The 17,733-nt window shown below is 38.5% G+C and overlaps 8 protein-coding genes across 8 annotated transcripts; 4 read left to right on the top strand and 4 right to left on the bottom strand.

The window, feature by feature from the left end:
• Window positions 1-670: 670 nt before the first annotated feature.
• On the bottom strand, window positions 671-3,135 carry BDF20DRAFT_996444 (multicopper oxidase-domain-containing protein). The gene is made up of 5 exons (XM_053085421.1): window positions 2,913-3,135; window positions 2,692-2,835; window positions 2,530-2,611; window positions 2,364-2,457; window positions 671-2,278 (listed from the first exon to the last, which is right to left on the bottom strand). The coding sequence occupies exons 1-5, from the start codon at window positions 3,062-3,064 to the stop codon at window positions 993-995; spliced, it is 1,758 nt and encodes a 585-aa protein (XP_052931533.1). The 5' UTR covers window positions 3,065-3,135; the 3' UTR covers window positions 671-992.
• Window positions 3,136-3,430: 295 nt separating this feature from the next.
• Window positions 3,431-5,182, top strand: BDF20DRAFT_965014 (high-affinity iron permease). The gene is made up of 2 exons (XM_053084967.1): window positions 3,431-4,096; window positions 4,180-5,182. Exons 1-2 carry the CDS (start codon window positions 3,605-3,607, stop codon window positions 4,807-4,809), a joined length of 1,122 nt encoding a protein of 373 aa, XP_052931534.1. The 5' UTR covers window positions 3,431-3,604; the 3' UTR covers window positions 4,810-5,182.
• A 1,565-nt stretch (window positions 5,183-6,747) lies between these two features.
• On the bottom strand, window positions 6,748-8,236 carry BDF20DRAFT_839814 (uncharacterized protein; the record flags this gene model as incomplete). Its single annotated transcript, XM_053079322.1, has 2 exons — window positions 6,748-8,016; window positions 8,111-8,236. 2 exons carry the CDS (start codon window positions 8,234-8,236, stop codon window positions 6,748-6,750), a joined length of 1,395 nt encoding a protein of 464 aa, XP_052931535.1.
• Window positions 8,237-9,134: 898 nt separating this feature from the next.
• BDF20DRAFT_917227 (complex proteins associated with Set1p component shg1-domain-containing protein) lies at window positions 9,135-9,601 on the bottom strand (the record flags this gene model as incomplete). The annotated part of the gene is made up of 3 exons (XM_053084543.1): window positions 9,135-9,258; window positions 9,326-9,450; window positions 9,512-9,601. 3 exons carry the CDS (start codon window positions 9,599-9,601, stop codon window positions 9,135-9,137), a joined length of 339 nt encoding a protein of 112 aa, XP_052931536.1.
• A 158-nt stretch (window positions 9,602-9,759) lies between these two features.
• Window positions 9,760-10,609, top strand: BDF20DRAFT_202339 (uncharacterized protein). Its single transcript, XM_053074906.1, has 3 exons — window positions 9,760-10,158; window positions 10,249-10,462; window positions 10,545-10,609. Exons 1-2 carry the CDS (start codon window positions 9,833-9,835, stop codon window positions 10,352-10,354), a joined length of 432 nt encoding a protein of 143 aa, XP_052931537.1. The 5' UTR covers window positions 9,760-9,832; the 3' UTR covers window positions 10,355-10,462; window positions 10,545-10,609.
• BDF20DRAFT_202358 (fungal-specific transcription factor domain-containing protein) lies at window positions 10,522-13,935 on the top strand. Its single transcript, XM_053074907.1, has 3 exons — window positions 10,522-11,279; window positions 11,362-12,281; window positions 12,356-13,935. Exons 1-3 carry the CDS (start codon window positions 10,783-10,785, stop codon window positions 13,804-13,806), a joined length of 2,868 nt encoding a protein of 955 aa, XP_052931538.1. The 5' UTR covers window positions 10,522-10,782; the 3' UTR covers window positions 13,807-13,935.
• A 537-nt stretch (window positions 13,936-14,472) lies between these two features.
• BDF20DRAFT_898272 (uncharacterized protein) lies at window positions 14,473-15,620 on the top strand. Its single transcript, XM_053082595.1, has 3 exons — window positions 14,473-14,561; window positions 14,650-14,674; window positions 14,763-15,620. The coding sequence occupies exons 1-3, from the start codon at window positions 14,518-14,520 to the stop codon at window positions 15,363-15,365; spliced, it is 672 nt and encodes a 223-aa protein (XP_052931539.1). The 5' UTR covers window positions 14,473-14,517; the 3' UTR covers window positions 15,366-15,620.
• BDF20DRAFT_898275 (uncharacterized protein) lies at window positions 15,621-17,186 on the bottom strand. The gene is made up of 3 exons (XM_053082596.1): window positions 16,808-17,186; window positions 16,543-16,738; window positions 15,621-16,457 (listed from the first exon to the last, which is right to left on the bottom strand). Exons 1-3 carry the CDS (start codon window positions 17,129-17,131, stop codon window positions 15,769-15,771), a joined length of 1,209 nt encoding a protein of 402 aa, XP_052931540.1. The 5' UTR covers window positions 17,132-17,186; the 3' UTR covers window positions 15,621-15,768.
• Between the last annotated feature and the right edge of the window lie 547 nt (window positions 17,187-17,733).

Genomic DNA, 17,733 nt, shown 5'->3' on the forward strand with positions numbered 1-17,733 from the left:
TTATGTAATACGGATAAAAACCCTGAAATAAGGGTTTCCACGGAAACGACCCTGACCAAATTTCTTTTTCTAACATATGATTGGAGGCATTCCCTGAACTCGTCCCATTAAAACTCTTGCAAAACTCGTGCTGTGAGTGGACCCCCGATTCAGGAAAATTAAGGGTCCCCTCCCACCGAAAGCCCCATTTTCAATTTTCCCGAAAGATTATCTAACCAGAACAAAAAAAATTTCTTACGAAAACGGTTAAAAAAATAGATTTTCCAGACGCAGAAGAATCAGCTCATACTTGTTGCTGTCTGTTACATTACTTGACTGCATTGTTATCTGAAAAAACAACAATAGGGCGCAACCCGTCATTCACAAACAACGGTTGTCTTTTGAAGGCCTGTTGTAAACGTACTTAATTTGTCATCTATTTTGGGTACCTGTTCCGTTTTTCTTCTAACTGAGTATTTCGGTCAGCTAAATATTACCCGTTCAAGTCTAAGTTACTCTGTAGGTTGTTTCAGAATGCTCTTGGACCTTCCTTGGGATAAATCATTATGGATAGCAATAACTTGAAAAAAAAAAAAGTTCAAAAAAGATTATTCCGTTACTCAATCGTTGAAGGTTGCTTTAGCTAAACCTATATCCGTTACCCTCGTCATAAAATCACTTCATCATGAACGTCATTTTATTCATATTTTTAAAGATGTACTGGAATTAGAAAATGCAGGCTTGCCTTCGTATATAGTTTATTAAGTAGGTACATTAATGCTAGAATGAAAGAAAAATAGAGTAGGGAGACGCCATTTGAAATAAGCTTGCGATAATAGAGGATGTGTTATAATATACAAATAATAGTAATGACAATGAAAGCAACAAATACAGGTGCTGATATAAAAATTGTAAAATATGTAAAGGTTAAAAATTAAGGAGCTTTGCGAGACGAGGATTAGCTAAGCATTGCTAAGCCGTATGCTGTGAGTTTCTAAGAACTGGGGCACACTCTATTTTTTTGAAGCTTTAGCGGCAGCAATGGCACGGGCTTCTTTGTAAGGGTCCATTTTGGAGTAAGCAATGATCGCAGCAATGCCAAGTAAAGCAGCAATAATACAACCAGCCATAGCACCCTTTCCTTTAGCAGTAAAACCATCATAAGGCAGATAAATGCCGTCAGGGACACCTTGGAGATCAAGGCCCTGTTTACCGGCAGCATTGCCTTCCCAAGCATTACCACCTGCTGTGCATATATCTTTGAACGATTGAGGTAAAGTAATACGTTGTTGAGCTACGTCAGGCGCTTCTACAAAAGTAGCAGCAAGCCCTGATTCTAAATGCCATTCAATGTGACAGTGGAAAAACCAAACACCGGGATTATCAGCTCGAAAACGTAAAATGACAAAACTGGTTTCAGGAACGAGAACAGTATCACGACGTGCGGGGTTGTCAAGGAACCACTCGACTGCGCTATTGTTTGTACCGTCATAAACCCCTTGACCACGACCCACCATTTGGAAAACATGACCGTGAAGGTGGAAAGGATGAGCACCTGCATCTAAATTGTTGAGGACAATCTCAACCATGTCCAAATGCTTCAATACGAAAGCTTGCGTTTGAGGACCGTAAATTTCTTGGTTGGTAGACAAGTTGCCTTGACTAAGCACTGTATTGAGGGTGGGCACCTTGGGCATGAGATAAGGGACCTCGTTAAACATACCACGATTAATACCATCCGTAGTGACTTGGAAATCAACAGTAAGATTTACTTGATGATCAAACGGGACAGCTCGGGCAACTTCAATAGGGGCCAACTTCATATCGTCAAAGGTGCCTTCCATTCCAACATCTTCAGAGGCAGCAAACACATTGCTTTGGTTATTGTAGTAAAGGGGAATTGTCAAGTTATAAAGTAAATCATCGGGTAAAACGTCGTACATGTCCGTATTCATATCGGCGTGCATATAATAATTGGTATCGGTAGAGTTTTTTGCAGTGACCAGAACAGAGATACGTTGGGCAGCTGTCAGATAGACATTTTTCACGGTTTGACGTTGCACGTCTATACCGTCAATTTCAATAATATCAAGATCATGGCCATCAATACTAAAGTAGTACATGGAAAAAGCAGACATATTGATGAGACGAAGACGATACGTCTTGCCAGGCTGGAAGGAAAGAGTATCATTGACACTGTTGAAAATAAAGCCAGATTGAGGTACAGGTTCGGCACCGGTAGGGTTGAATTCGTTCATAAAGACAGAGATGCCTTCTTCACTTTCAGCATGATACCAATCTGTTACGAAAGCAGAGGGAGAAACAATTTCATATGTTAATATCCCGTAAAATAAATGTGCCAAGAGTTTTCTTGAGAACCGTACCTTGAAAAGGAATCGTTACATCATGATCGTATGTATAAGATTCATTACCAGCATGGATAACAAATGGGGTACGCAGACCATCCATATACTGACCCTATAATACCAGAAAATTTTATGTAAGAACATGTACTGGCACAGCGAGCAATATCCCCTATGTATCTCTTACTCTGAAATGAGAGTGAATCCAATAGGAACCATGTTGCTTGAGGTCAAATTCATAAGTCAGGCTATGACCTGGCGGGATAGGGCTGTACGTGGGATGAAAATTCAAGTGAGTTAGCGTTGTTTTGGGATACCAATCTTGGAACTCGACAATTTTGGTTCTCACCATTGAGTTACGCCAACAGGACCATCCATATAAGCAGTGGTATTCTGGAACATACCGTGAGAATGAAGGGCAGTATTGACATCTAACTGATTGTTGACATTAATCACCAAAGTATCCCCCTCAGTGGCTTCAACCAGTGGAGGACTGAATGAAAGAGGATGAACGGTAAGTTTAAGTATTTTAAACTATCCATGGCTAAACATGAAGACTTGATGACTTACGGCCATTTTCCATTAACACCAACTACCCTTCTCTCATATAAGTTATCAGGATTCGCGGTAGTATAGGTAATGTTCCAATCATAAACAACACGAGCAGCATGAGCGAGCCCAGTAAAGGCAGTGAATAAAAAGCAGCCTGTTGTAAAACGCATACTTTTTCAAAGATATGTTTGGAGCGAAAAGAAATGAGAAATCAGAAAATAAAAAAGAAACAGTTGTGAATTTATAGATCAAAAAAAAAAAAAAGATAAGTGGCCATCCCCATGAATTGAATTCTAGTACCAAAAAATTTTATCAGATGGAAGGGACGGGGGTGGGTGTTCAAAAGATTAGCGGAGACCATCCTAAAACAGCGTGTAACAATGATATTTCGTGTCCACTGAAGTGATCGGATGGACGTGGAACACACACTTGTAGTAGTACACAACTCTGTATTACGTCAAATACCATCTGATAAAGCGACCGCGGAACCTGATTTAGATGGCGTCTCTCAACTGTTTAAAAAAATAAAAAATAATCTTACTGGGGTACAAAGGATCAAGTCCATTTAAAAAAGGGCCTGTTTTTCTCTTCTCTGGACTTTTACATTTATTTGATCTTCTTCTTCTCATCATTGATACTTTTTGTCTTTCATCGAGTATTGCTTTCTTTTCTTTCAATATCCCTTTCACTGATTTGGTTTGATTTGAAGAATGTCGCAAGATCTTTTTGATGTGCCGATTTTCTTTATTGTTTTTCGCGAAACAACGGAAGCAGCCATTATTGTTTCTGTCCTGCTCTCTTTTTTGAGAAAGATGTTCCATACTGAATCACCCACTTATAAGCGTCTCCGAAATCACGTCTGGATCGGCTCCGTGGTGGGTCTTTTTATCTGCTTATGTATCGGTGCTGCCTTTATTGGTGTTTACTACACAGTGCTCAAGGATCTGTGGGGTAATTCTGAAGATATCTGGGAAGGTGTGTTTTCTCTCGTTGCCGTTATTATGATTACCGTGATGGGCTTGGCTATGTTGAAGACAGAACGTATGCAAGAAAAATGGAAGGTGAAACTGGCTAAAGCTGTCATGAAATCATCAACGGAAAAATCAACCTTCAAAGAAAAGATGCAAAAATATGCTTTCTTTTCGCTACCTTTTATCACTGTGCTTAGAGAAGGTCTAGAAGCTGTCGTGTTCATTGGAGGTGTAAGTATTCAATTGCATCTCTTGCTCTTTTGCGCATCAAGGGTCACGTTTTTCTCATGTTTTATTGTCTACCATTTTTTTAGGTCTCACTAGGCATACCAGCCAAATCGATTCCAATCGCTGCTATCATGGGTATTGTCTGCGGTTGCGTTGTTGGTTATATCATCTATCGTGGTGGTCGCCTGGTTCAATTACGTTGGTTCTTTGTCGCTTCCACTATTATTCTTTATCTTGTTGCTGCTGGTTTGATGTCTAAAGGTGTTGGTTACTTGGAACAAAATGCGTGGAACAACGTCATCGGCGGTGAAGGTGGCGATACCATTCCTTACAGAATCACCACTTCCGTTTGGCATGTTTCTTGGGGAGATCCTGAATTGAACACTGATACCAATGGCGGTTGGCAAATCTTTAATGCCATCCTTGGTTGGAACAACACGGCCACTTACGGTAGTATCATTAGTTATTGTCTTTATTGGTTGTTTGTCGTTGGCTATCTCGTCTACAGTTTCCTCAAAGAAAAACGCAATGCTATCAGAAAGGCTGAAGCAGGCGAATGGGATGATGGTGACGAGGTCTTGGAAGAAGCCAAGCATTACATTGACGAAACGGGTGAAATCCGTGGCGCTGTTGTCGATGTGGAGGAAGCCAAGCGACATCCTTCTGTAGAAGGACCTTCTGAAGCCATTCCAGTTTACACAACAGGGAAACATTAAAACTTCCATTGTAACACACTTTGTTCTTCTATCATCTCCCGCTTCATTTTATGTCATCTGCTGTTTTAATTGCATTCTTTTTTTCAAATCCCCAAAACTTGTACTACGTTAGAAATTATTTTGATCAAGGCCTGTCTTTCGCATACCAGACCTTTTAATACATGTATTACCAATAGCTACTTGGCCACATTATCAATAAAGAAAATTTTGCCTCATAATATTCTTCACAATGGCAAGGACTTGGGGGGGGGAAATCCTGTAATGATTTCATCGATGGATATGAAAGTTTAATACGTGCATTGGCCTGTTATCAGATAATCGATTTTCTTACGCTTTCTATTTTACTCGTATGGGACCCAGTTTTTCTGTATTCTAACCTTGGGTTGTGGGGTCAGCAAGTATACGACAATAGGGCAACGTTTAGTCGGCGATCGTACGTGGCTTTTTGTTGCACCTTTACAAGACGATTGGTGCCACATCACAAATAAGAATCAGATAAACCAGTTGACAATGAGTGTTACAGATCGAAGGCTCCAGCGACCCAGCAAAAAAAAAAAAAAAAAAAAAAAAAAAAAGAGATCAAGATCAAAAAAAGGGTGAATAAATCGTATTCGGTAAAAATTCGTATCACTAGCCTTCGCAAAGGATCTCTATTGAATTTTGATCCGTTGCGAGGTCTAAGGTGTAAGCCCTTGTTCTTATTGATGGTACGCAAAACGGCGAATGGCAGAATGAAATGACTCAATATTATTTGTTATCTGATAAACGGCAATCTTTCAATCACCTATGTAAGAGTCTGTACAACAACATGGCGCTCTTTTAGTCATGATTTTCTCTCCAGTCTGTCATCAAACCACAAGGCTCCCGTCTATTGTTAACTCTAATTTGGTTTAAAACAACTTTTAAAGTAAGTTCTTACCAGTAGGATTTTTCTAAATTTATATCAGCTCTATAAATCTGATGTAGTGCGAAACCGACCAGGGGTCGCACGATATAATGACAGCTTTTCACTCAAAATAAAACCAAAGTGTCGAAGCGACCTTTTTCGTCTTGTAACAATGATCAACACAGAGGAAAGGCACGACTTCACAGTTGCCTGCACTTAATAAAGCCTAGTCCAATAAATTGCAAGCCATTCGTACAAGAATCTGCTACCAACTACGGGAAAAGAATTTACACATCTTACTATCTTGTTCAACCATCGCTGAGAAAACGGTGGTTAAACAAAGAACAAGCAGGTACAAATTCAAAGTATGACATTACTTCTGAGTGGTTATCTGACTTTGGTTTATTGTTTGCCTGCTTTATCTAATGTGAGGAAAAAGGAAGTCAATGCTTTTTGCAAGAAAAAAAATAGAAAATTGAAACATCAAAGATATAAAACATAACAAGACTGTGAGATCTACACCTTATAGGCGGATGTAGGATCCAAAACTGAATGGGTAGAAAACCAAGCATAAAGCAGAGATAGGAATATTAACATCATTTTTTATCAGATCTTTTTGATAATCGATAATTATTTAGCTGTTCTTCCCTTAGAAATGAGTGGATCATCTTATCTACTTCATATTGATGAGCCTTAACCAATAAAGTTTAGATTTACAGGGCATCCCAACGAGAGATCTGATAAAAAATTGTTCATGTCCTAACTTTATTGGGATAGATCACATACTATTTTTGTGTCACTATCAATGTCTTTATTCAAACTACAGATGATAATGCTGTTAATAAGATTGTATCTGGACTAAAATATACATTGTGACATTTTTATAAGTCATAAGGTAGGCTGCAGTTAGACTCAAAGGCTTTCGAGCCCATGCAAAAGAGCATCGTACAGGGGGAAAAGTTGTCGATGGATGTTCGAAGGAAAAGTCCTCTAACACTTATGCACGCATCCATTCCACGTTTATATGACATGAATGATAGATGGAAAAAGATTTAATTAGTGTTGGAAAAGTCAACTAGCTTAATTTGGACATTTCTTCCTGTTAATGCTTCTTCAATTGTCTCTTTTAACGGTTCATCAAAGAAGAACTGATTCCTTTTCATTTCATTTTGCAAACTTGAATGTAAGCGTAAAACGACCTCTTTCGTCTGCTGTTGCTCAGCAGAGCAAGCTGACGATAACAAAGATGTACCGGTGAACACAATGGTGGTAAAATCTTTCACAGGGCCCAGTAAGTGCCATAGGTCTGCGGGCTCAGTAAAGTACCTTGTAAATGACCCTGAAAAGGCAATTTCTAAATGCTCTATTGATTTTGATAAATGATGCGCTGCCTTCAACAAGCCAAAACCAATACTGAAATCTACCAGTTGTAGAGATTTTAGCTGAGGAATCGCTTCAAAACATTCAGTGATAGCTAATTCAGCTTCTATTCGAATAGGTTGTATCGCTGAACAATGACAGCCCACTTTTTCCAATTTGCCCAACTGGTCCCAGCCATGAAGACTCAAGGAAGACAGTTGAGGACATTGATGTAAGACTTTACAAAACACATCTTTCCATATTTTCGATGTCCAGGCGTAACAGAAGCCAAACTCCAAGTGTGACATATTTTCCAAACTTGCGAAAAAGCTGTATTTATCCAGTAATCCTCTTTCTAGGTCATACCAACTGTTGATCAAGCCTTGCTGCTTTTGTTCTATTCGCTCTATATCTGCTTGTGTGAATACATCATCTCTATCCTTTTCCACTTCTTCTAAAAAACGAATCACTTGCTTTTGATTACTCATTTCATTATCCCGTATGCTCGTTATGACCATCGAATGCAGCGAAGATTTTATTGTGGCATTGTACGACGTGAGCATATTGTGAATAGACGCAAAGCCTGAATGACCGTCATCCAAGAACTGAAATAAAACATGGTTGAGGTGAGCATGCCGCTGTATAAGATCGAAACTAAATCTTCTTGTATCGCACCACGTCTCAATATGACTGCACGATATGCTCTGAAGTTTCGATCCAACTTCCAGAATTTGACGGGATAGACAATCAATTTCTGCTAAACAAAGGTTGAATGTATGCAAATGTCTCAGTTGAGGCATCGATGTAATCGGTAGAGGTCGTAGGTGAGCATGTCGGCTTTCGTTTGGCTTCGAAATCGAAACGGTCTTCACTTGATTTAATCGTTCTTTGTTAAATTTAGATGTCAAGAAACGAGTATATGCAGCATGCTTGTTTGGATTACTGAATGTCACTCGACGCCACTATATTGGATAAAATGCAGTCGTCAATGGTTGAGGCTCCTCGCTTAAACTCTTTGGATATGACAGGGTAACATGGTTGAGTCAAAATACTTACGATAGAATGCCTTTGAGCAATAGCATACCATTGACGGCATACTTGGGTTAGAGTGCATAAGGTCAAAGGGCAACCCTCACAAGCTATAAATATGAGCTCTAAACAGTCATCGCTAAGTTTGAACATGGACGACGATTTGGACATTCGGGTTCAGCACCAGATCTTTTTATACTGACAAAGTGAAAGGAGTGGAAGAAAAGTTTAATTAAACCAATAATTTTTATCATGCAATGAAGAACGTTTCTTTTTTTTTTATTTTGCATGAACAGCTTCTGTCAATTACGTAACAGTCAGTTAACTGACAAATTGAAAACTGTAAATTTCTTTGCTTTTTCATCATGTGATTGAGATTGACAACATGCTGTGAAACATCGATTTTATGCAAATCAGGGATAACTAATCAAGAAAAATATCCTTTCTGCGCAAGGCCTTCCTCTGCTGTCATCGTGGCTCACGTGACTTGAGGTTTTTACTGAATTGAATTTCGGCTATTCCATGACAAGCTACGTTTACGTATAGATTTTCCGTTTGTAATATAGCATTTTGCCATGACAGTAATGCCAATTCGTTGTCAGATGTCTCAGGCTTAAGGAAACCATTTTTTTCTTTTTCAATTCGCGACAGGGAGCGACCCCTTTTCAGTACTGACGAAAAAGTGAGACTTTGAGAGCTCACATTGGATGTCTGCCTTTTCGCAGCTCGCCGGTCCTTAACAGCCATGATGATTATCTTCTTTATTGGTAATGATGTCTGCAAATATCGGTTTATGAATGACCTTTTTGCCGATTGCATACAATGCTGATAGAACATTTTTATTTTTGCAATACGCCTTTTTTTTTTTCCATATGATTTTCTAATCTGTCAACAGAGAACATAAAGTTATTGCAAAGAAGAAAGGGGTATCAAATCATATTGGGAAGGTTTTCATTCCAACGGAAACTGTTTTGTTGAGTGACTTGCTATGCGAGAATCTTTCCTTTGTATCAAGTATCATGGAAAGAAATGGGTATCACGGTAAATGATGTTACTGCTCATCAGCTTCTGCTTTTTCAGTTACAGTGCGTATTTCTTCATCGATTTTATCTTGAAAATCACTTCGTTTCAATGTTTCCAATATTTGATCTCGCAAGGAAGTATACGTATCTGACCTAGTGATGTTTGTGTGTAACATTTAACAAGCGTACTTTTCTTATTGAGAAATGTCATAAACCCTACTTTTCGATCTCGCTTGATATATGTTCGTAAAAGCTGGAAGAGTTCCTTTCTAATAGACTGGGATCGTTCTCTATTTTATTCTCTATAAAGTTGTTCAACTTGTCGGAAAATTGCTGACCTGCATCCTAAAAGTTTTTATGTTGATGAGCCGATGACTGGAGATCTTTGATGAAAGATGACACTTACACTCATTTGAAATTCCGTTAGTAACTGTTTTCGTAAACTGTCAAAGAAACCATTCTTTTTCAATTGTAAAACAATATCTTCTGGTAGCATTTTGATAGGAATAAAAAGGAGAAGAGCGCTCTAGAAAAGCAGTAAAAAAACTCTCAAAACTCCCACATACGGTCTGGGTTTCTTTTTTCTACCCGAATGGGGGGGGGTCAGGACCCGTCGCCCTCATAATTTTTCCTTTTCTGCATCGTTTTATTCTAGGCGTTTTCGTTTTTTTTTTTCCCTACTCTACTACAAACAGTTTATTTATTCTAGACCCTATTCTGCCTTAAAATGTCAGATCCTTCAAGGTGGCATGCCAATGAGTTACATCGCTACTCTTCAAATAATATTTACTCAGTCTCTCAACACATGGATCCACATCGACCAAATGACCATTACGATTCCACAGCTCCGCACTCAGACCCGCATACACGCCCAGTAGCACCGGCGCCGCCGCCGCCGACAACTCTAAGACCTCTACAGCCCAGCCCTTATACATCTATCCTGTCTTCACCCCTCTATCCTCCAGTTTCTAATCAAAGCCCAACCGAGACCAGCGTGTATCATCCACAAGATATGAAATTAAATAATAAACGCACTCGTATCACAAGAGCATGGTAGCCATCTTTTTCCTTTGTTTTTTTTTGTTGTTTTTGCAGCATTGCTTCTCGCACATTTGTTTAATTGTAACTAAATTTTTGACCCAGTGACACCTGTAGACGTAGAAAAGTGAAATGTGATACAAGTTTGCCCGGAAACACATGTAAAAATTGCAAATCATTAGAAATAGAATGCACATACAATGACTGGTAATGTATAGAATAATCCAACTTGAAGTTTGTTTCTTCGCTACCAGAAATTTGGCTCTCAATTAACATGACTATCCCATCAAAGCGCCAAGAAAAGAGGCCCTCCTAAAGGGTATGTATTTATTACAGTACAAAATCTTTAACACAATAAATTGATTTTCCTTGACTCATCCTCTTTCATTCCATAATATTAGATACATTGAAGTTCTCGAAAACAGATTGAAAAGGGTCGAAAAAATTTTAAACACTTTTACGGAAGAGCAGCCAGAAAGTAGTAGTAATAGTAGTAGTAGTAGTAGTAGTAATCTAAAACCCCTCGCACAACATCATCACACTGGAGCTGAAGAAGGCACTGAATTCAGTATAAACAATAGGAATGATACGGAACCGTCATTGAATAAATTGAAACGCAAACGTAACTTTGAAAAAAATATGACTCAAATCAACAGGAGCAGCAGTAATTGTGATTTCTCTAGAGCAGCGACAAGTCAAAATGACAGTCAACAGCACCAACAGGACGGAATTATGTCATCCACAATAATCGGCGACAAGGCCGAAAGTGAGGAAGACGGCAAAACTAAAATAGTCGAATCCCACAGCAGTACCGCCGAAAAATCATTGGCGATTGAACTGTCCTCCATCAGCGCTAACATGCGCACACGTTACATTGGCGATATGAGCCCATTACCATTTTTGGCTCAAAAAATCAACCTTGCTGATGCTCGCCTTTGCACCAAAATCGGTATACGTATTAAGCGATTTGGACAGAGTCTTGTTTTATATGAGAAAGACGATGGAAAAAACGCCAATCAAAAGTTATTAGAACGTCTGGGAATGTTGAAACCAGGAGAAACGATCAAAGGGTTAAATGATTGGATATATAAGGTTGCTGGCGTCGATAAAACTACCAGTGATACTTTAATGAAGATGTAAGCTCAAAGGCATTTTTCAAATACTGAAAGAATAAAGCAAAACGGGGGGTATTGACACTATTCTTGATTGTGGCCGTAGCTATTTCGCGTATATTCATCCGGGGTTACCTGTTGTGAACAAGCAACTGTTCTTACAACAATACCGCGGTGAAATTGGTGAATACCCTTCAGCACCGTTACTGAATGCCATCTACGGTGCAGCTGTCAGATATATAGAAACTTGCAAATTGTTTGGTGAAAAGGTACCCCTGGAACATAAACTCGAAACGAAAGAAGGGTGGTCAGAAAAACTGTTTGATAATATGATACACTACATCAAGGATAAGTATAGTCCTTGCATTTCGACGGTTCAAGCTTTAGTTATCAGTCAAAATCATCGAGCGAGTCTGGACGAGAAAATGGCCAGCGGTTGGTTGCTAAATTCAGCGGCCATTCGAATGGCGCAGGACTTGGGTCTGCACCGCTCCAGTGAAAAATGGGATATACCCACATCTGAAAAAGAAACGCGAAGAAGAGTGTGGTGGTCCGTATATATCCTAGACAAATGGTCGTCTGCTGCTACCGGTAGGCCACAAACTATTTTTGATGAAGATTGCGATGAGCTTTATCCAAGTGAAAGCGCTTCCTGGGAAGAAGTGATGGATGCTCCCTCTTCCTCTTCCTCTTCTACAAATAGGGATGGGGATGACGATGACGGTCCAAGATATCCATCTCTCAGTAAACATGTCGCATCAAAGGCAAAAAAGGATTCCATTCCCATATACCAACCATTTGTACAAACTGCTAAATTGTCGGAAATCTTGGGTCGAATTTTACAAGGATTATATACACCTTTAGCAAAACGACATAGTGAGAAATTCGGCAGTGATGCAATTGTTACTTATTTGGATAATGCACTCTCTGAATGGAGATCCAAACTACCACCCTCGTTGCAAATATCAGCCATGAATGTGCGTCGATTAAGTAGTCATAACAAACTGCCACTTCAATCGATGTCAGGTAAAAAGAAATGACGTCTTTCCGCAGTTAGTCACAGCACTTAAAAAATTCTATTATTTTCAATGACCCATTAGGTTTAATCTATTTGGCCTATTGTACATTACTTATCTTACTCCACAGACCATTCATTGAAAAAGATGGCGGACAGAAAACACGCTCGTCACATTCTTCCCTCAGTATCTGTACCAGTGCTGCTACTCGATGTGTAGATATAGCAGAAAAAATGCACTACCGTGATTTTTTGTTAGTTTCATGGAATTTTGCCATGTATCCTGTTTTTACAGCTTCCTTAATTCATATTTACAACGCCACAAATTCAGATACTATTGTGTCAGACGTAGCCAAATCGAATGTTATCAGAGCGGCTGCAGTTATTAAACGGCTGTCCAAGTTGACAACTTCAGCTGGGAAACTGTATAGTGTTTTGGCACAACTAACAAAGATACAAGCAATCAGTATTCCCGAATTGGAACCTTTGGATGACACAGACGACACGTCTGAAAAAGAAGATGCTGAGGTCAATGGTGGTGGCTGTTCAGAGCATCCTGTCTATAAAGATTCATCGCTTCATGTAAGGGTAGGGGGAGGAAAAATATCAGACGTAGGTCGTGGATCGCGTCACCAGCGGCAGCATTCTCATATGAGTCAGACCCATCTACAGCAACAGCAGAGAGATGAAGCCTCGACAAAAGAGCTACTTTCACCTTCAGGAACTATCTTGTCCGATACTGAAATGAACGCAAGTGCTCACTCCACACCTACATCTTCTTCGGGGTATGTTGACTGGCTCAATGGTTTGTATTCCTCTTTGCAGACTGACAATATGATAAACATGAGTTCCAGTGATGCCCCTCAACAACCTGAAATGTCACCATCCCTTCAGCAACAACAGCAACAGCAAGCTTTCTCGAACGAACTGAGTATGCCCAATGCACATCCCTTAGAATCTGATCCTTATTCCTTAAGACAGTTTGGTTTAGGTATGGGCCAAATTTTGGCACCACTGAATCAGCAGACTGATTTCAACAATAACCTCAACTTTCCACAACACTATGAAACATCAACAGCCCCCACATCTAATACCACTACCAATACCGATAAAACTTACAATAATACATCATCATTCATTCCACCTGTCAATTTGGCTGAGAGTTTATTGTTTACGTCTTCAGATCTAACATTCAATAATGTCATGCAACCCTTCAAATCAAGTTGTAATTCATCGTTTAACGCCTCAACCACCCATCCTGCTTTTGGGTCTTCCACTTCATTACCATCTGATCAACAACAGCAACAACAGCAACAACAACAACAACAACAACAACAACAAGCGATGATGGAACAGACTCTCTTTAGAAATAGACCAGACAATCCATTCTGGTCCATCCCAAGTAGTATTGAACTCAACGACTGGACAGCTTATCTATTACCGCAGCAAGCAAACACGAGTTCTACTGCACCTGCGAACAGTATCCCTGTAAATCAGTCTTACCAGCAAAATCAACACTCATCAAACATACAATAAGTTTTCAGCGCTGCTCCTTCTTGTTTTACTACATTTAATAACATACCTTTCATGTTTATCTTGTCGTACAGTATATCCATAACCCATGTGTATAAATCGAATATGAATGAAGCATTTCTTTTTTTTTTTTTTGGCACATGCCTATATGAGCAAGCAACGGCATCAGATAGTGTATTTTCCTTGATTTATTAAAGTTAAATACTCTGTGAAATATCCAAAGCCGGGAAAACTAAACGTCAGGAAACTTGAAATACTGTTCATTGATTTGTAAATGTTGTTTCTAGCCAGCTTTTTTAGACGCTGTCAGAAACACTTTGAGCATTAGTAAGTAGAAAAAAGGCATCAATGAAATTTCGTCAATTTTTCAGAATTTTCCATTGTTTTCGAAACTTTCTCTGCGTTCAACTGAGTGTATGCTTGATAAAAAGAAATATACTGCTTGCTATTTTTACATGCCAATGTATTGGGAGTAATGTCTACTCAAATATTTTTGCTGATATATGTGAACCGGTTCAATTTTATCCCACTGTTTGTTTACCTTGCAGTCTTGAGTTTTATGGCAATTGAACATTGCATTTTGGATGCAAATGTATTCATACCACTTTAATTGTAACTCCGCTAAGGTTATAAATAACGGTGAAGAATGGTTTGCCAGTGGCTTTTTGAAAGGAATATATTCTTTCTTGATCCTCTACGTTCTATAAACTAATCATGGCTGAATATCTTGCAAGCATTTACGGTACTGAAAAGGATAAGTACGTATAGGTATACAATTTTTTGTTTTTTTGCAAATTCTATAGTTTTGTTGCGTAGCTAATCTTTGCATTTCTCTGAACGAACTAGGGTCAATTGTTCCTTTTATTTCAAGGTAAGTTTTACTTGGGAGCTTAACAGATTGGCATTGCAGCAAAGTTAATCCTTACAATAATACTTACTCGTCTAATGTTTCTCAATAGATTGGGGCCTGTCGCCACGGTGAAAAATGCTCCAGAAAGCATGTCAAACCAACATTTTCTCAAACACTTTTGATTGCCAACATGTATAAAAATCCCGCAAATAACGACAACAACATGGATACTAACAATCCACATAATCGTTATCAAAATCATTATAACAATAACGTACAACAACCACCCACAGCGCTTGATGAAGAATCCCTACAGAAAGATTTTGATTTATTCTACGAAGACGTGTTTATGGAATTGGCAAAATTCGGTGAAATTGAAGAGATGATTGTTTGTGACAATGTAGGCGATCACTTAGTAGGCAACGTTTATTGCCAATATCGTTATGAAGAGTCAGCAGGTAAGGCTTGTGAGAATCTCAACAACCGATTCTACGCAGGCAGACCACTTTATGCCGAACTATCACCTGTGACGGATTTTAGAGAAGCTTGCTGTCGACAAAATGAAATTTCAGAATGTAACCGTGGAGGCTTCTGCAACTTTATGCATTTAAAGCATCCTTCGCGTCAATTAAGAAGAGAACTGTATGAAGGACAGCAATTGGATTTGAGGGAGAAGCGAAATAAAGAAAGACAAGGTAGAAGGGAGGAATAATTGGGAAAAAGAATATAACGATATGTTACAACTACTACCCTTCAGCACGTTTGTGTAATTGATACATTTGATCCATTACCAGTAATAGTATGCAATGTATATATTTATGTCAGTATCAATTTTTCTTTATTCACAATGCTATATATGTATACCTCGGTCTCGAAAAATGTTGTTGGCATGAATCGAGGACGAGCATTGCTTTACAATTAAAAAAAAATAAAAAATAATTCATGTGATTAAGTTCTTGCTAGATGTATAATTATTCTTGTTCCTGTAAGTATTTAACAATTCCCTCTTCTTGTACATCATTGAAATTGTGTTATTTGATCAATGTTTGAAAATTATATATCAATTATTAATGGATTAAGGGTTTCTAAAGAGTTAATAACGCACGCAAAAGACGTTAGTGGTAAGAATAGGAATAGAAGCTATCACGTTTCTGGTCTCCTATGAGTTCGTGAGTCGTTGGGAGCATTAAGTTAAGATTCACGGGCTCGAATTGGAAATAATCCCAATATCTTCGAGCAGTTGATCTTGCCGATGTCGACGGCGGTCGTGATATGCTTATCATTTGTTCCTGAGGGTAATATGCATTTTTGTGCATCACATCCTCTTCTGTAAATTGATTGGTTGATTTTGTTGAGAAGGCACTCAATCTGGCATGAGTGTAATTGAACATGCCTCCTTTTTCCTCTTGTTCCATTACTACTGTTGCTTCGTTATTTGTTAACATAGATACTGCGGTTGCCTTTTCTGAAGCTGAAAAATTGTAAAAATTACTCGCTATTGTTGTTGTTTCCGTTTCTTTATCCATTGCATTGCTGTTGCTTTTTGTTATTGCGGTTGATGTTGTTATGGGTGCAGACATTTGAAGATTAATGATAGGTGAATATTTGTCTCGAAGACTACCAGCTTGTTGTCGGATAGGCGTGGTTGTCATATTATGGGTATTCTTATTCTGTTCGCAGTATGGGTGCACTGAGAATGTGGATGTAAGTAAATTAGCACAAGAGCCATCGCATAGCTGATAATAATATATGTAAATTGATAAAATCAATACTATCATCCAAACACATATTGTAACGAGACCTAGTATGCAATGTATTGAATGCATCTCAGATGTTAGTGTATAATTGATCTTATTAGATACAATTAGGTTTGTATTGCAACTAACCAGTAGTAATCATAGCATTAGCTGTACTGCAAGTTTTTGCAGCAATATTGCTATGCCATAGTTCATTTGGAAATGATTCTGTTGCCGTTGGTGATTGAGAGGGATCCATATTTTGGCACGCAGACACTTCTGAAGAATAGTATTTTGCAAGTAAAAATACAAGCGGTGCGGTAATTAGATATCTGTATTTGTTAATGCGGTAAGAAGGGAAAATAACTACATTACCGTGAAAACGACTGTACACAACACCTGATACCGTAGTCCATAGGGTTATGATACTAAGCGACAAGCATATTTCTGCCGTCAGCAAATTCTTAGAGAAGTAGATAGGATGATTGCTGTTGGCTACCAGACCCATACTCAAGTGAAGGTATAGACATAGCAATAATGAGGCAACGATCAGCGAGATCGCACCTAGAATAAGTGATGCAAAATCTGTAAAGGTTGGACCTCCTTCTGCAGCATCAATTTGATTAGTGCTATTTCGCATTGAATTTAAAGCCGACGTATTCAAAATAATCACGACTATACTAAGCCATTGTATTACTGCCAAAAGGCTAAGCTGAAAAATAGCGCTTTTCTTTCGTTCCATTGCCTATTACTTAGTGTGAAAGTAGAATAATTTAGTCCAGTAGGAGTGGAGAACAATGAGAAGAATGAATAAAATAAAGGAAAAGAGGATTTCCTTATTGATTTTTATTCTATTTTTTCGCTTAGAATTAAAAAACGCGCAAAATGTGAAGAACTGCACATTGCTCCTTAAAAAAAGAAAATGCTAATCTTGTAAACGAGCAAGGAATATAACGCTGCTATTCTACGCTTATGCAGAGCGCAACAACACTCATGGCAAGGTCGATAAGAGATTGATAGCAATCTTGTCTTTAAAAGGCGGAGTACCGTTACATATTCTCTAGATAATCTATTAAAAAGTGCCCAAGAGCAACACAGAATATCATTTTCTACCGCTCTACAATTGAAATGAGTTCATGGCAATTTGAATTGGAATTTACTCTCAATGATACATATTTGCTTTATACAGAGTAAAAAAAAGTTATCAACGAAAATTATAGACAAGGCAGAGAGAGAGTTATGAAATTGACAATAAGAATAGTGCTTTATTCACAAGTAACTTTTCCAAGTACTGTAAAGGGGTTAATTTCAAGTAACTATTGTACGATGCTGTTTCCAATATAA

This window comes from Mycotypha africana, assembly GCF_025528875.1.
Source record: "Mycotypha africana strain NRRL 2978 chromosome Unknown BDF20scaffold_13, whole genome shotgun sequence".
In the NCBI taxonomy this organism is placed as follows: domain Eukaryota; kingdom Fungi; phylum Mucoromycota; class Mucoromycetes; order Mucorales; family Mycotyphaceae; genus Mycotypha; species Mycotypha africana.

What these genes read in the sequence shown, in the direction of transcription:
- BDF20DRAFT_898272 (XM_053082595.1), top strand. Translation starts at nt 14,518, where the DNA reads ATGGCTGAATATCTTGCAAGCATTTACGGTACTGAAAAGGATAA. An exon ending in TACGGTACTGAAAAGGATAA is followed by an intron (nt 14,562 to 14,649) that starts GTACGTATAGGT and finishes TGAACGAACTAG; the next exon opens with GGTCAATTGTTCCTTTTATT. An exon ending in ATTGTTCCTTTTATTTCAAG is followed by an intron (nt 14,675 to 14,762) that starts GTAAGTTTTACT and finishes GTTTCTCAATAG; the next exon opens with ATTGGGGCCTGTCGCCACGG.
- BDF20DRAFT_202358 (XM_053074907.1), top strand. Translation starts at nt 10,783, where the DNA reads ATGACTCAAATCAACAGGAGCAGCAGTAATTGTGATTTCTCTAGAGCA. An exon ending in AGTGATACTTTAATGAAGAT is followed by an intron (nt 11,280 to 11,361) that starts GTAAGCTCAAAG and finishes TTGTGGCCGTAG; the next exon opens with CTATTTCGCGTATATTCATC. An exon ending in GCCACTTCAATCGATGTCAG is followed by an intron (nt 12,282 to 12,355) that starts GTAAAAAGAAAT and finishes ATGACCCATTAG; the next exon opens with GTTTAATCTATTTGGCCTAT.
- BDF20DRAFT_202339 (XM_053074906.1), top strand. Translation starts at nt 9,833, where the DNA reads ATGTCAGATCCTTCAAGGTGGCATGCCAATGAGTTACATCGCTACTCT. An exon ending in ACTCGTATCACAAGAGCATG is followed by an intron (nt 10,159 to 10,248) that starts GTAGCCATCTTT and finishes TTTTTGACCCAG; the next exon opens with TGACACCTGTAGACGTAGAA.
- BDF20DRAFT_996444 (XM_053085421.1), bottom strand. Translation starts at nt 3,064, where the DNA reads ATGCGTTTTACAACAGGCTGCTTTTTATTCACTGCCTTTACTGGGCTC. An exon ending in CCTGTTGGCGTAACTCAATG is followed by an intron (nt 2,612 to 2,691) that starts GTGAGAACCAAA and finishes TCCCACGTACAG; the next exon opens with CCCTATCCCGCCAGGTCATA. An exon ending in TGTAACGATTCCTTTTCAAG is followed by an intron (nt 2,279 to 2,363) that starts GTACGGTTCTCA and finishes CTTTCGTAACAG; the next exon opens with ATTGGTATCATGCTGAAAGT.
- BDF20DRAFT_965014 (XM_053084967.1), top strand. Translation starts at nt 3,605, where the DNA reads ATGTCGCAAGATCTTTTTGATGTGCCGATTTTCTTTATTGTTTTTCGC. An exon ending in CTGTCGTGTTCATTGGAGGT is followed by an intron (nt 4,097 to 4,179) that starts GTAAGTATTCAA and finishes CCATTTTTTTAG; the next exon opens with GTCTCACTAGGCATACCAGC.
- BDF20DRAFT_898275 (XM_053082596.1), bottom strand. Translation starts at nt 17,131, where the DNA reads ATGGAACGAAAGAAAAGCGCTATTTTTCAGCTTAGCCTTTTGGCAGTA. An exon ending in TGTCGCTTAGTATCATAACC is followed by an intron (nt 16,739 to 16,807) that starts CTATGGACTACG and finishes TTCCCTTCTTAC; the next exon opens with CGCATTAACAAATACAGATA. An exon ending in AGCTAATGCTATGATTACTA is followed by an intron (nt 16,458 to 16,542) that starts CTGGTTAGTTGC and finishes TACATTGCATAC; the next exon opens with TAGGTCTCGTTACAATATGT.